General features: G+C 37.9%; 1 protein-coding gene across 2 annotated transcripts in view; it reads left to right on the top strand.

Annotated features, from left to right (window-relative positions):
• The window catches only part of ATP8A1 (ATPase phospholipid transporting 8A1), a 220,875-nt gene that overhangs the window by 48,269 nt on the left and 159,501 nt on the right, over window positions 1-13,105 (top strand). For both annotated transcript variants that reach the window (XM_040966355.1, XM_040966356.1), the window contains exon 6: window positions 10,256-10,296. In XM_040966355.1, coding sequence (XP_040822289.1) covers window positions 10,256-10,296 — 41 coding nt within the window. The remainder of the gene's footprint in view (window positions 1-10,255; window positions 10,297-13,105) is intronic.

The following is a 13,105-nucleotide window of genomic DNA, read 5'->3' as shown; positions in this document are numbered from 1 at the left end:
GTAAGCAGTGAGATTGGGGTGGTAGCTCTGACCCAGGAAAAAGGACCAATTTGAGAGTACCTCAAAGTTTCTGGAAACTATTTTTGGGGGAAACTATACATAAATCTCAAAAACTTTGCACCAAAGTAAGCTGACTTTTAGTTCCATTTTTTGCTGAAAACATTCGGATGTGCCATCATAGAAACATTGCTTTGGGACTGGGAAGACATAAGGTGTGTTCCGAGAACATCAGTCTGTTTTTGGTAAAAGCATAGGATACATGTCAGAGAGCAAAAGGAGCAGAGGTAGGAGGAACATTGTTAACAGGAGGATTTAGAATGTCGGGGTGTGAAGCTTGAAGGGGATGATCCAGCTGATCTGATAACTGTGTGGGGAGGAGAAAAAGGGAGAGGCACAGAAATACTGAGTTTTGATTAGTTGGGTAGGAGAATGAGGGCAGAGACAATGAGGAAAGCAGACAATGAGGAAAGCAGATCCAACTGGAGTTGGTTAGTAAAGGAGGACAAACTGAAACATCATAGCTGCTGATTCTAAAGAGGAACAGGTGGGCATTTGGTACAACGATTAGGCTCCTGCTCAGAATACCTCCATTCCAAATCAGAGTGTCCAGCTTTGAGTCCCAAGTCAACTGTTTGTTCAAGTTTTTTGAATGCTCACCTCTGGAGGCAAGATATTGGTTTAAGTATGTGGTTCCCAACCCATTTGGGAGACTCAGATGGAGTTACTTGCTCCTGGGTTCAGACTGGTCCAGCCCTGGATAATATGGGCGTTTGGGAAATGACTCAGAGGATGAGGGATTTCTGTGTGTCTATCTCAATCTGTCTCTTTCCTACTCTGCCTTTCAAATAAAAAAATATTAAAATAAAAAGAGAACCAGTACAAAGGCAATTGAGTTCTTAATTCTTTCTAACTAGAGTTCTAGTTCTTAGCTGTAAAGTGTTTATGAGGCTGTGAAAACTGAAGCCAGACTGCAAGCAAGCAGTTGTGGAATGATTCATTGGTAAATCTATAGGAAGAGATTTTTCTTTCAAATTTCTCAATTAAGAGAAAAGTAAACAATTCATGGCTCTGAACAGCACTTCAAGGGAATTGCTGTCTGATCTCAATCTCTCTCTCTCTCTCTCATACACACACACACACTTGCACACACACACAAAGGTTTTGTGCATCAGAATCCCCTGGAGGGCTTGCAGAAACAGATTGCTAGAAGTCCCCTGGTGGATGTGTGAGGACCTTCCCAGTGCTGCTGGAGTTATAAGTTTTATGGATAAGTTGATAGGGACCCTGTCAGCTGACTTAATACCAGTCTGTGTAATTCAGTCAAGAGAGGAATAGCTGCCAGGAAGTTCTCTGACACTCGTGGCTTGGCCCTGCACATAGGGGTTTCACTTGACCTTTATAGTCAAGTATATGCAAAAGGCTCCTTTGTGCAGTGTCAGTCTGTGCTGCTGTGGGGCAAAACTGTCTTTGGAAGTAGAGATCCACTTAGTGTAAAATTCATGCTTGTGTGTCTGTTGGCTTTCCTTCTTTGCTCAGGTTGTAGTCTTAATTCTTGACTGCAATCTTACTCATCACAATGACCTAAGCTCTCTTTTTCTTGCTGACTCCCAGGGAGGAAGTGGAGCACCCTAGCTTTGTTGTGCTTTCTTGTACTCTGGGGCATTGGTAGTGTGCCATTGTCCCTAGGAAGGACTTGCCTTGTTGTCCGCCTGAGAAGGAACTGGGGTGCTGAGGAACAGCTCCCCTGTGACAGACCATTTGACTATGGTGGAGTGACAGGATTTCTCTTAGAGAAATAGGTTCAGATGTCAGTGAGCCTCTGCACTTGGGCAGGGCCAACTTGAATCTAGTGAGAGGGGTCCACTACCTCCAAGGTCTTGGAATAAGTCATTCCCAAGATACAATACCAGAATGTTTTCATCTCAAAAAGAAACTCAAAGCTGTTAACTGGTATCCTGGTAAGCGAGACAAGTTACATTTGAGATGTTTGTTTGAGTTTTTGCCATCTATAGTTTCAGACTAATTAGGCTGTGTGTAAACTGTAGCAGGTGTGTATGGACTGAAATGGAGAGAGGTGGAAGAGTTATGCATTTATGAGACTGAGCTGCTGTTCTCTGCATCTGTCCTAGCCCTTCTGTCCCTGCTCACTCTGTCCCTTTGCAGACATCCCAGTCCTCCCCTCCATAGCTCTCCATCTGCTCACTTGCTCCAGAGGCACAGAAGTGGCTCTCTTCCTTTTGCCCAAGAAAGCCAAGCATCTACAAGGATCCAAATAATGTTCTTTGCTTTAATTAAACCAGGTTGGAGCTGAGTCAGAGGAGGCTAGTGATTAAAAATAACTAGGCTGCTATTTCAGTCAGCAGCATGCTACATGTTGTAATGTTTATTTTAATTGTTCCAAGGCTTGGATGTTTAGAAATCCACTTCAAAAGCAAGGCAACAGTCAATTATGTGATCGACTTCTGTCCTTGGCTAGTATTTCAAGTTCTTGATTTATACAGGCACTTTTTCAGTATTGCAACTTCATTGTTAACTTCATGAGAATTCTACATCCTAGGAAGGGTCTAGCCTCAAGTTTCTAGTTGTGTAATTCCTTCCCTTGAATGAGGGGTAGAAACAGGAACATGGCCTCATTTCTAACAAGCTGCAAATGTTGTAGATATGGCAGGTCAATGTAACAAGTGTTGAGTAGCAAGAGTTTGTGATATTTTTCCAAGCTATTTTACCCCATTTACTTGAGATTCTAACTCAGTGCAGAGATGTAACAGTAATTTACTTTTTACTTGAGGCTACTGCAGTCTTTAGAATAAACACCAAGTATCTACCACATTGACAAAATCCAAGTGAATCATAATGATTTATGCTTGTCTTGGTGTCTAATTATAGAGCACATTGCTAATGAGGATATGTTTTGCTGTCAGTTCTTAGGGAAGCAGTCTGGCTGTATCTGGTAAAAGTGCAAATGGAAATGCATTGGATCTGCAGCTTTGCTTTTCAAATTTAATCTTATGGGATTCAGTCCTGTGGACATACACCTGTGGTATTTGTAGGGGCAGAAAGAGTAGACCTTGAGCTTTGTTCAGTGAAATGAGAGCTGACTGCTTGACTCATGCTTGTCTGATCTCAGGTAAAATAGAATTGTTTAGGCTAGCCTGGATAGCTCTGTGCTTATCTCTGCAACACCTGAAATGTGACACTAGTCAAGATAAGGATAAGATGAACAAGTTGGTGGTATATTAGGTGCTGTTTAAGATTTGAAACCCCCCTCAAAATGCTCTCAGCCTGGTTTCCGTACTTACATTTAGAGTATAGTAAATTCATGTCTTACCTAGTGAAACTCACTTCAGTGGCTGATCTGGCTTGGATCACTGACTAGAAATTGGGCATAAATAAAGCCCTCCGGAAAGCTTTCCAGGCCTCCTTGACACTAGGGCACTGTGTCTTTACCACAGAAGTTAAAAATCCACCTGCTGGATGAATGGCAAATGCCTTGAAGTCACTCAGACCCTTGTGCTTTTTCCTGCTGTAGCATATCCTTCCCAGTGATTAAATCCTTCTGTGAATACATCCTATGTAGTTCAATGAGATCATCCGTTATCCCCGCTGTTGTAATTGGCATATCCATGCATTGGAGTATTTTTCAAAAATGAGTTTGATCTCTATGCTTTGCCCTGGAAGTATTTATGATGTTAAGCATAAAATCAACTTGCAGAAAAAAAATTTTAAAGGAAAAACAACATAAGCTTGTCTAGAGAAAGGAATGTAGGGTACATCAGTACTTCTTGAAAACTGAATGTACTGATTTTACATTTTGACAAATAAAAACGTAGTTAACTGAGTATATACTTACCAGTTTGTTAAACTAGTTCATTTTTGAAGCAGGCTGCATTTTCCGATGTATCTCTTCAAAAGTAGGTGGAGAGGAAATGCTTGGGTGGGGAGTAGGAGAATGTGTTGTGTGGCTGGAGGAAGAGATTGGTGATAAGTTGATTGGGTAAAAAGGCCTGAATGGAGAAAGAAAATAGAGAAATCAGGGTAAAACTGGGAGAGAGGGAGGAGGTGCAGAAAACACACATGGGAAGTAGATGTAGAGGACAGTGCCCAGTGCTTGTCTGTGGAAGTGCTGCTGGCTTCGCTGTCCTTGGTGGGATGGCAGCTCCATGGCATGGTATATTAGGTCTGAGAAGCAAATGGTGACACTTGTTGTGCTTGCTGGGACCCAGGAGAGTGGGTCAGGGCTATTTTTAGTTGTGAACTAGCAACCATCTGCAAAGTGTCAGCAGGGCTAGTTTAGATTACAGAGTTGAAAGCAGTGAACCTGAGCTGACATCATATTAGTGCACCTCATGGTAACATAGGCTTTTCCAACTGCTTATGCTGGAAATCATTTGCATAACTTATAAAACTGAGAAGGGAATCTATTTAAAGGAACTGTTTAGTAGTTCATTGGAATCTTTCTATATTGCTGTTTTTTACTCAGTTATAATCCACATATCACAAGATTTACCATTGTAAAGTATACTATGCAGCTCAATGGTTATTATTATATGCAGTTATGTCCCCATTACCACTACCTATCTCCAGAACATTTTTTATCACACATAAGGTAACCCATACCCATAACTCATCAGTCTCCATTCATCCTTCTTGGTGCATCAGCAGCAATCTCTGTTCTAATGATTCTAATGTCTATTCTAGATATTTTATATAAACGGAATCATATAATATATGGCCTTTTGTGTTTGGCTTTTTCCACTTGTCTTCAAGATTCATTCATGTTGTGGTGTTATCGTTACATTCCCTTTTATGGAAAAATTCCATTGCATGTACATACCACATTTTACTGTTCATCAGTGGACATTCAGTAAATGTTCATGAATAAGTTTTGTGAGACCGTGGGTTTTTGGTTCTGCAGGGCATATACTAGGAATGAGATGATCACTGTATGCAAAACTTTTTGAAGAGCTACTGGAGTAGTTTCCTGTGAAACTACTTACTAAATGTCATGTGTCTGTTGTTTTAGCATGAAGTCTACCTTGCTCCTCAGAGCAAGGTTTATCTTCTAAATCATAAATCTGTGTAACTAATACTGTGGTTTCATATGGTCCCAAATACATGGGATGCTTTTGAATCTAGCCTTCCATTCAGCGAGTTTTTGAGACCTAACACTTGCAGTATAGTCTTGAGCTCAGTAAAGAAGGATTCTGTTGTGAATCTTAGGGTAGGACAGAATCTTAGGAAAGCAGACAGACCTTAAAGAATCTTTCCTTGGTATAGTGAATTTGGGATAAGTGCTCTGAAGGGCACTGATTGAAGCTTAGAGACCATACTAAACAATAGGATGTCAATAAAATGAATATTGGAATAGTAATAGTGGCTTCCTGGCACAGGGTATTAACTCACCACTTAGGATGCTAGCATCCCATGCGGATAATGTTTTACACCCAACTCCTCCACTTCCAATCTACCTCCCTGCTAATTGCTGGGAAAATTAGTGGAAAAAGACTCAAATGCTTGGGTCCTTACTGCCCCTGTAGGAGAATCAGAAGAAGATCCTTGCTCCTGGTTTTGCCTTTGCCTGGCCTTGGCCATTGCTGACACCTGGGGAGTGAACTGGAGAATAGAAGATCTCTCTGTCTCCCCCTCTATATATAACTCTAAATTTTAAATAAATTTTTAAAAAGAAGAAAGGAATGACTTTAACCTGAGACCAGGAGGCTAGAGTTGTTCTGCAGGTTAAGCTGCCACTTGGGATGCCAGCATTCTGTATCAGAGTGTCAATTCCAATCCCAACTCCTCTGCTTCTGATCATGTTTCCTGCTGATGTAACTTTGGAAGACAACAGTTGATGATCCAAGTTTCTAGGTGCCTGCTACCCACGTGGAGACCTGGATGGATTTCATGGGTCCTGATTTTTGCTCTTGCTCAGCCTGGCTCTTAGACTCATTTGGAAAGTAACCCAGTAGATGATAGGTGTGTTTCTGTGTGTTTATGTCACTCTGCCGCACAAATAAGTAAGAAAAAATGTTTTTTTGCAAAAACATTGAATTGTCATATGGGCTTGGCATTTGCTAATTTTTAGTGGGCCCTGTTATCACCAAACTTGATTAATAAAGACTCCTTAATACACCCTAAAATAAAACAAAAAAAAGAGAGAGAGATCTGATAAGAGCATAGAGGTATATAAGATGAGTGGAAAGAGCATTCCAATTGTAGAACCTGCACGAAGGATTTGAGGCAGAACAAAACTTGGTACTCTTCAGCATGTGTCAGGGGTGAAGTTGCAGAGAAAGTGGCAAGGGCAGATGATGGAGAGTAGAAAGGAAAAGGCTCCATAGTTTCCTGAACTTATTCCTGAGAGAAGGGGAGACAATGGAAAAGGCTTAAGTAAGACATAACCTCATTATGTGTGTGTGTACTCGTACATAACAATATTTATTACAAATATCTGAAATCTTTGTAAATACCTTGAGGAAACAAAATCTGAAAAAGATGAATGATGAATTCATGAAACTAGTGGTTGGGCTACCGCTCACCTCAAGTTGGGAGATAAGTGGTTTCTTGAGCTGGGATGATGATTTTGCTGATAGTAAAGATTTAAAAATATCAGCAGTGTTTGAGTTGCTTGGGGCATAACATTATGGGACATTTTTAGTAGTAAAAGTTCTGCCGTGTTTTTGAACAGGTTTTTTTGTTTGTTTTTGTTTGTTTGTTTTGCAAACTAACAGTTTTAAAATAAGTACATGAACAGTGAAGCACATGAGCAAGCAAAACAACCTAATAACATTGTATTTGTAGCAAAGCAAAGCACAAGATGAATTGATTACAGAAGCACTGCTCTGACATTACAAAAGCATTACAAATAAAAATACCCAATATAGCAAGTAAGTTTAATAGTTATAAGAAACCAAAATCATTGTAGAGAAGTTTAATGAAATTCTGTATACTAACAATGACTAATTGAAAAGTAGAATAAGGAATACCATTTGTAACAGTAAGAAACAAATATCAAGAAATAAAGGTAATTAGAGACCGAGTCACTAAAACCTAAATTTTTAGGGAGAAATTAGTAGAGATACAAGTAAATGGATAGATATAGTATGTCCATGAATTCAAATTGAGCCCCAAATCAAATTTCAAGAAGTGTGTGTGTGTACACGTGTGCACGTTCTTGTTTCATTCTGAACTTTATATTGAAATGCAGAGGACTTAGGAAGTCATAATAATAGGGGTAAGAGGTTGAAACATTTTTAAAATGTAATTCCAAGGCTCTCACTGTTACACCATCAGGATGGCAATGCAGTACTGTGAAGAGGTGCATATTGATCAGTGAAATAAACAGAGTCCGGAAGTCAGTATATCATAGTGCTGTGTATTGGATGGGCAAAAGAAAAATCTGTTGAATAGAATCTTAGAGAGATTACTTGAATATACAATACAGAAATACATACATGCTGTCAGAGTCCAGGTGTGTGAAATATAAGAGTATTCTGTGTTGACTGAACTTGCCCAGGGACAGTGTAAGGGTAGGGAGGTAGCTGCCAAAGAGCCATAAGGAATGCTTCTGTAGTTTGAGATCTTGTTCTTGGTGGGGAACACAGGGAACTTTGCACTTCTCAAAGCTCATCAGACAGAACTCTAAGATCCATTCAGTTTTTTTTTTTGTTGTAATTCAGTTGAAAAATAGCATCATGAGCATGGGCTAAGCAAATATCCTAAACAGGGGACTTGGCTGGGTGTAAGACGATTAGGAAACGATGAATGCAGTAGTGGACTAGTAAGCCCCAAGTCAACAGGTGGCCGCTTGGCTTTTGTCTCAGCTGCAAAGCACCATGTGTGCACTGATGGCCCAGTTGCTCAAACTTCTGAGATTTCCAAATAGTTACAACTCTTAATTTCCTATTTTTTCTTTTTTCTTTTTTGGTGAGTTTTGTTCATAGACTCTTCATGTTCAATATGTTATTATTTTTATTGCCAATCTTTTTCAACAAATAAAATTGTGCATATGGTATATAGTTTTGACCTATGTATGTCATGAAATCATTAAATCAGGCTAGCAACATATTCATAATCTCATATACTTTCCATTTTATGATGAAGATGTTCACAATCAGCCCTGAGTTTTCAAACATAATATGATGTATTATTTTTAAGTATAGTCTCTGTGCTGTGTAACAGCGTATATCTAAAATCTACTCATCCTGTGTAACCTTAAAACCTTTATTTTTTAGTGAAATCTCTTAATATTAGAAATATTGGACATTTTTTTAAAGTATTGCAGTTGGGAGAATGTTTATTAATACAAGGAAGAATACAAGGAGATGGTGATAAGGAAACCTAGAAACTGTTAAATTTTTTGTGATCTAAATGATTATAAATTTAGTCAAATCATTATGCTGTCAAGGAATCTTGCATATAGTTAATATGAATGGCACTTTGCTGACTCTGTTTAAGTACTTATATTTTAGCCACTGGGTTAAGTGATTATGTTGGTGAGTTAAAGCTTCCACTTATTCTTTATCCATTGTAAATAAGTTTGAAAAAGAAACTGCTAGAAACCCACAGAGGCATCACCTTAAACCAGGCCTGTCTTACTGTGAGCTATGTGATCATGAGCAATGTCAAGGAGTCCACGGACTGAGAACAGCTAGGTAAACTCCACAGGCCTTAGAGTTTGTTGTAAGACACTTATATTGATGTTAGATACCGGTGATTTAGACTTCTGGCCCCTGGATGTTAACACTGGAACCTTGAATTCTTTCACTAGTTACGATATTATACTAGAAATCGAGTTTTAGCTCTTCAACTTGAAATCATGTCACCAAAAATGTACTGCAAGGCATTCATTCTTGTATTCTGTTTGTGTGGCATTCCAAAGTGTTATTGCCAAGAGCACTGTGAGATACCAGAGATAAAGAAATGAGTCGAGCCTGGGTATTTGGCTCGGGGACTAGAATGTCACTTGGGTACCTGCACCTCATATTAGAGTGACTGCATTCAAGTCCCAGCTGTGCTTCTGAGTCCAGCCTCTTACTGTGGGAAGCAACACTTGATAAATTAAGTACCTGTCTGTGCGTCTCTCATGGGAGACCCAGCTTGAGCTCATGCCAGCTTGGGCCCAGCCCTCACTTTTGCTGACTTTTGGGGAATGAACCATTGAAAGCTCTCTAGATCTGTTTTTCTCTTTCAAATAAATAAAACTTAATATTCTAAAGTCTACCATAAAAAAAAGAAATGAATGAGATATAATCCCTGCGCTAAGGGAGCTTTGAAACAAAAATCTATTTAGATTTTTCTATTTAGAAATATTTTATTTAGATTAAAATAATTTATATTGTGATACTGGTCAAAAACTATAATTAAGCATTAGATTTTCTCTTTAATGTTTCAAGAATGAAAGTGTCTATTTTTTACCAGCTGTCTCAAACTTTTTATTTCATAACATCAAAAGAAAGTGAAATTAATGTTTTTTCACCTATAAATTTTTACTCTTTCAATATTTGCTGAGTAGCCCTTTGTGCCAGGTACTGTGCTGTTTCCAGGGAATATAATGTTGAAGTAACTATTAGCTTTGCCTTCAGGGAATTCACTGTCTGGAGTGGTGAGTGGACTTCTTTTACAGGCTGTCGTGTCTACTCACATTATTCCCTATTCTTGTTTTTGTTTAAATTTTAGTGCTTACTGTTGTGTTCAGTATGCCTTGGACAGGTGGGAGGTGACAGAGTATAGGATAACTTCATTGAAGTAAGGAAAGCCTCAGAAATTCCTACTTATCAGATTTAATCATTGTCACCTCTTCACTTTTTTCAGTAAGCTACATATGCATAATTTGACTTTTTGTGTGTGAGATAAATGTACCTGTTAATTCCATGTGCTAAAGTTTTTATTATTAAAAACATAATTGCTCCTTATCTTAAAAAAAAGTATTGACTCTAATAAAAAACATATTACTACTGTTGTGGCATTAGGGATGTTGCAAAGCCTCTCACTCCATTTCATTTTTTGCAACTTTTCTCCTCCAGTCAAGCTTATTGATACCTCTGGGTACTGAATAAAGCCTTGATAACATTAGAGAAAAGATTGTGGGCACTGAGATGTACATTGTTTCTATTGTTTGCATGATTCACATATATTTGCTATCTGTAATAATGCTACTGTTTACTCTGAAGCTAGTCATTTAAACTGATGATTTGGTCACAGCCTTTTCACAGTGGTTTTTAAAAGTTCTTTTAAATGTCACCTTTTGTCTTTACAGTGTTGAGAAATGGTGCTTGGGAAATTGTTCATTGGGAAAAGGTATGCTTTGATTGCTATTCTATCCCAGAAAAACAAATACAAAGAAATACATTGTAATGGATATACTTTACATATATTGTATTATAGATAGATGTCAAAGATTCTACTAAAATGAAAGCTGTTATTATTAGTTAATAATGTGGACATACATAAATTCTTTATCATGCCTATTTAATGTCTTAATACTCTAGGAAAATTTATTTTGAAACTTAATAGCTAGGAAATTTTATTTCATCCACAGTATATTTTTAGTACTTTTTTCATAGATTTTATTTAACCATGAACTATTTTGTTTTCTGATTTTTTTGTTTTGGTCATCTGTCCAATACAAATAAAAATAAGAGTTCTGATGTTTCATATGTACAGATTCCACCTCAATTTCCACTTGTTGAGATGAATCACATTTACATAATGCTGATTCCTTTTTAAAGAAAAGTCTTACACACCAGAAATATTCTAATGAAATAGTAGTCAGTTCTCTGATGAGAGGGAGTAATCTGCTAGTGGGACCGCTCCAAGTCCTCCCACAGTTAGTGTGCCATAATGCAATAAATGCTCTCCAGGTGCCCAGTGCTTGTCAGAGCTCACTGTCAAAAGGTAAGCAGGTATGATTGACTCTCCCTTAATTCTGGAAGAAAATAAACCTTTGTAACTTGGTGAAACATTTTTTGGAGGCCAAAGAATTCAACCGAGGAGTCTTTGCTTCTGAGGGTTGCTAGTTTACAAGGAGTTGATCTCACAAATAGCAGTTCAGTTGCCCTCCAGTATTCCCTGCGATGTGATGTTAAGGGCTATCTTGTATCCCCATCCAGGAAAAAAAAAAGTCCCTCTGAAGTAAGAATTAATTGCATTTCTGTTAACTTTAAGTCAGTGGCTACAACAAAGACTGACATCTCTTCTTGTTGAAAATTCACCACCCTCACTTCTTTTGTCTTGACATAAGATTAACAAAGAGGAAAATGCCTACATTATGCTTTCTTTAATTTCTGTGATGCTCATTGCATTTTCATGAGAGAAAAATTTAAATACAAAAAGATTATTTCTTTTATGCTCATCTGGCTGGCATTTGTGGAATTAAACCTTTTTAGATAGAATATAGATAAAGTATAAGTGTGATAAACAGATTTTCTTCAAAAAAAAAGATTTACTTAATTTTACTGGAAAGGTATATTTTATGAAGAAAAGAAGAGGAGGAAAGAAAGGTTTTTCATCTGCTCGTTCACTCCCTAAATGGCTGCAGTGTCTGGGGCTGAGTGATCCAAGCCAAAAGCAAGGAGCCAGGAGCTTCTTTTGGGTCTCCCATATGGCTGTAGTGAACCAAGGCTTTAGGCTTGTAGATGGGAGATTTTTGCCTCTCCTACTCTCTATAAATATGCCTTTTCATTAAGAATAAATAATCTGGGCCCGGCGCGGTGGCGCAAGTGGTTAAAGGTCCTCCCCTTGCACGCCCAGGATCCCATATGGGCGCCGGTTCTAATCCCAGCAGCCCCGCTTCCCTTCCAGCTCCCTGCCTGTGGCCTGGGAAAGCAGTCGAGGACGGCCCAAAGCCTTGGGAACCTGCACCCGCGTGGGAGACCCGAAAGAGGCTCCTGGCTTTGGATCGGCATAGTATCGGCCCGTTGCGCTCACTTGGGGAGTGAATCATTGGACGGAAGATCTTCCTCTCTGTCTCTCCTCTCTGTATATCTGCCTTTCCAATAAAAAAATAATGAAAATAAAATCTTTAAAAAAAACAAAGAATAAATAATCTTAATTTTTAAAATATATGTCTGAAAAGAATACAAATAGAATATTTTGATAAATATTTAGAATAGAATAACATCTCAAGATTTATGAATTACATAAAATTTAAAAATAATGTACAACAAATTTCACAAATTAAGTAGGCATCATGTGTCAAGTATTTGCAGTATGACAAATGATTAAAACCATGAGAAAATTAAAAATTAACAATAATAAGTAACCATAGTGAGAGTCAGTTTAATAATGGATCTAGCAGTATTAGTGTGTAAGTTTAAATATTGAGGTATCATTTGCTATATGTTCAATGTATTTCAGATTTTTATCATTATGTGTTTCATTCATATACTATTATGGATGAGTAGTTTGGCTTTTTATATTAAAAAAAAAGGATTCTAGGAATTCACATCAAGGAAATAAAGTAGAAAATCCCTTTACCTGCATAAGATGTTTATTGTAGCCTTATTTACACTAATGAAAAATTAGGAAGCATGGATATCCAACAGAGAAATTATAAGAAATTATGGCATTTTATAGACATAATTTGTGGCAAATAAAGCCATAATTTAACATGCCATAGCAACTTAGAAAAAAAAATACATGGTGTTCATTAACAAATATTTACTGAATATATGGGCCACACAGTGAGTTTGCAGTAGCAACCCAGATAAGGGTTCCTGTATGACAACACAGAATTAGAAGCCAACAAGTTCTTTTATGCTGAGATGCCAGCTAGGTAAAAATGGCTTCTTGACCAAGTGCTCAAAACACACCCTTGTGGGTTAGCAGGGAAGTGCAACATGGAAGCTGAATGCACACAGAAATGGTCTCCCTAGAGAGCTGCTTTAATGCATGAAAATTTCTGCCATGAATTGTGTTTCTTTGGGTTAAACACATTGTATCTCATGATAAAAGTGTAAAAATTCTGGGATCTAGAATTTAACAAAAACAAATTCAGTTTTAACTCCATTCTTTACAGTTTGATAATTTAATCCTTTTCACATCATCCTCATAATTGCTAATGTCAGTGATTTGAGAAAGCTCAAAATGGTGAATACAAAGCCTTAAA

This window comes from Ochotona curzoniae, unplaced genomic scaffold (genome assembly GCF_017591425.1).
Source record: "Ochotona curzoniae isolate NIBS_2020 unplaced genomic scaffold, NIBS_Ocur_1.0 scaffold_4505, whole genome shotgun sequence".
Classification (NCBI taxonomy): domain Eukaryota; kingdom Metazoa; phylum Chordata; class Mammalia; order Lagomorpha; family Ochotonidae; genus Ochotona; species Ochotona curzoniae.
The sequence above is the reverse complement of the archived record's forward strand: the minus strand, read 5'-3'. Positions and strand labels throughout refer to the sequence as shown.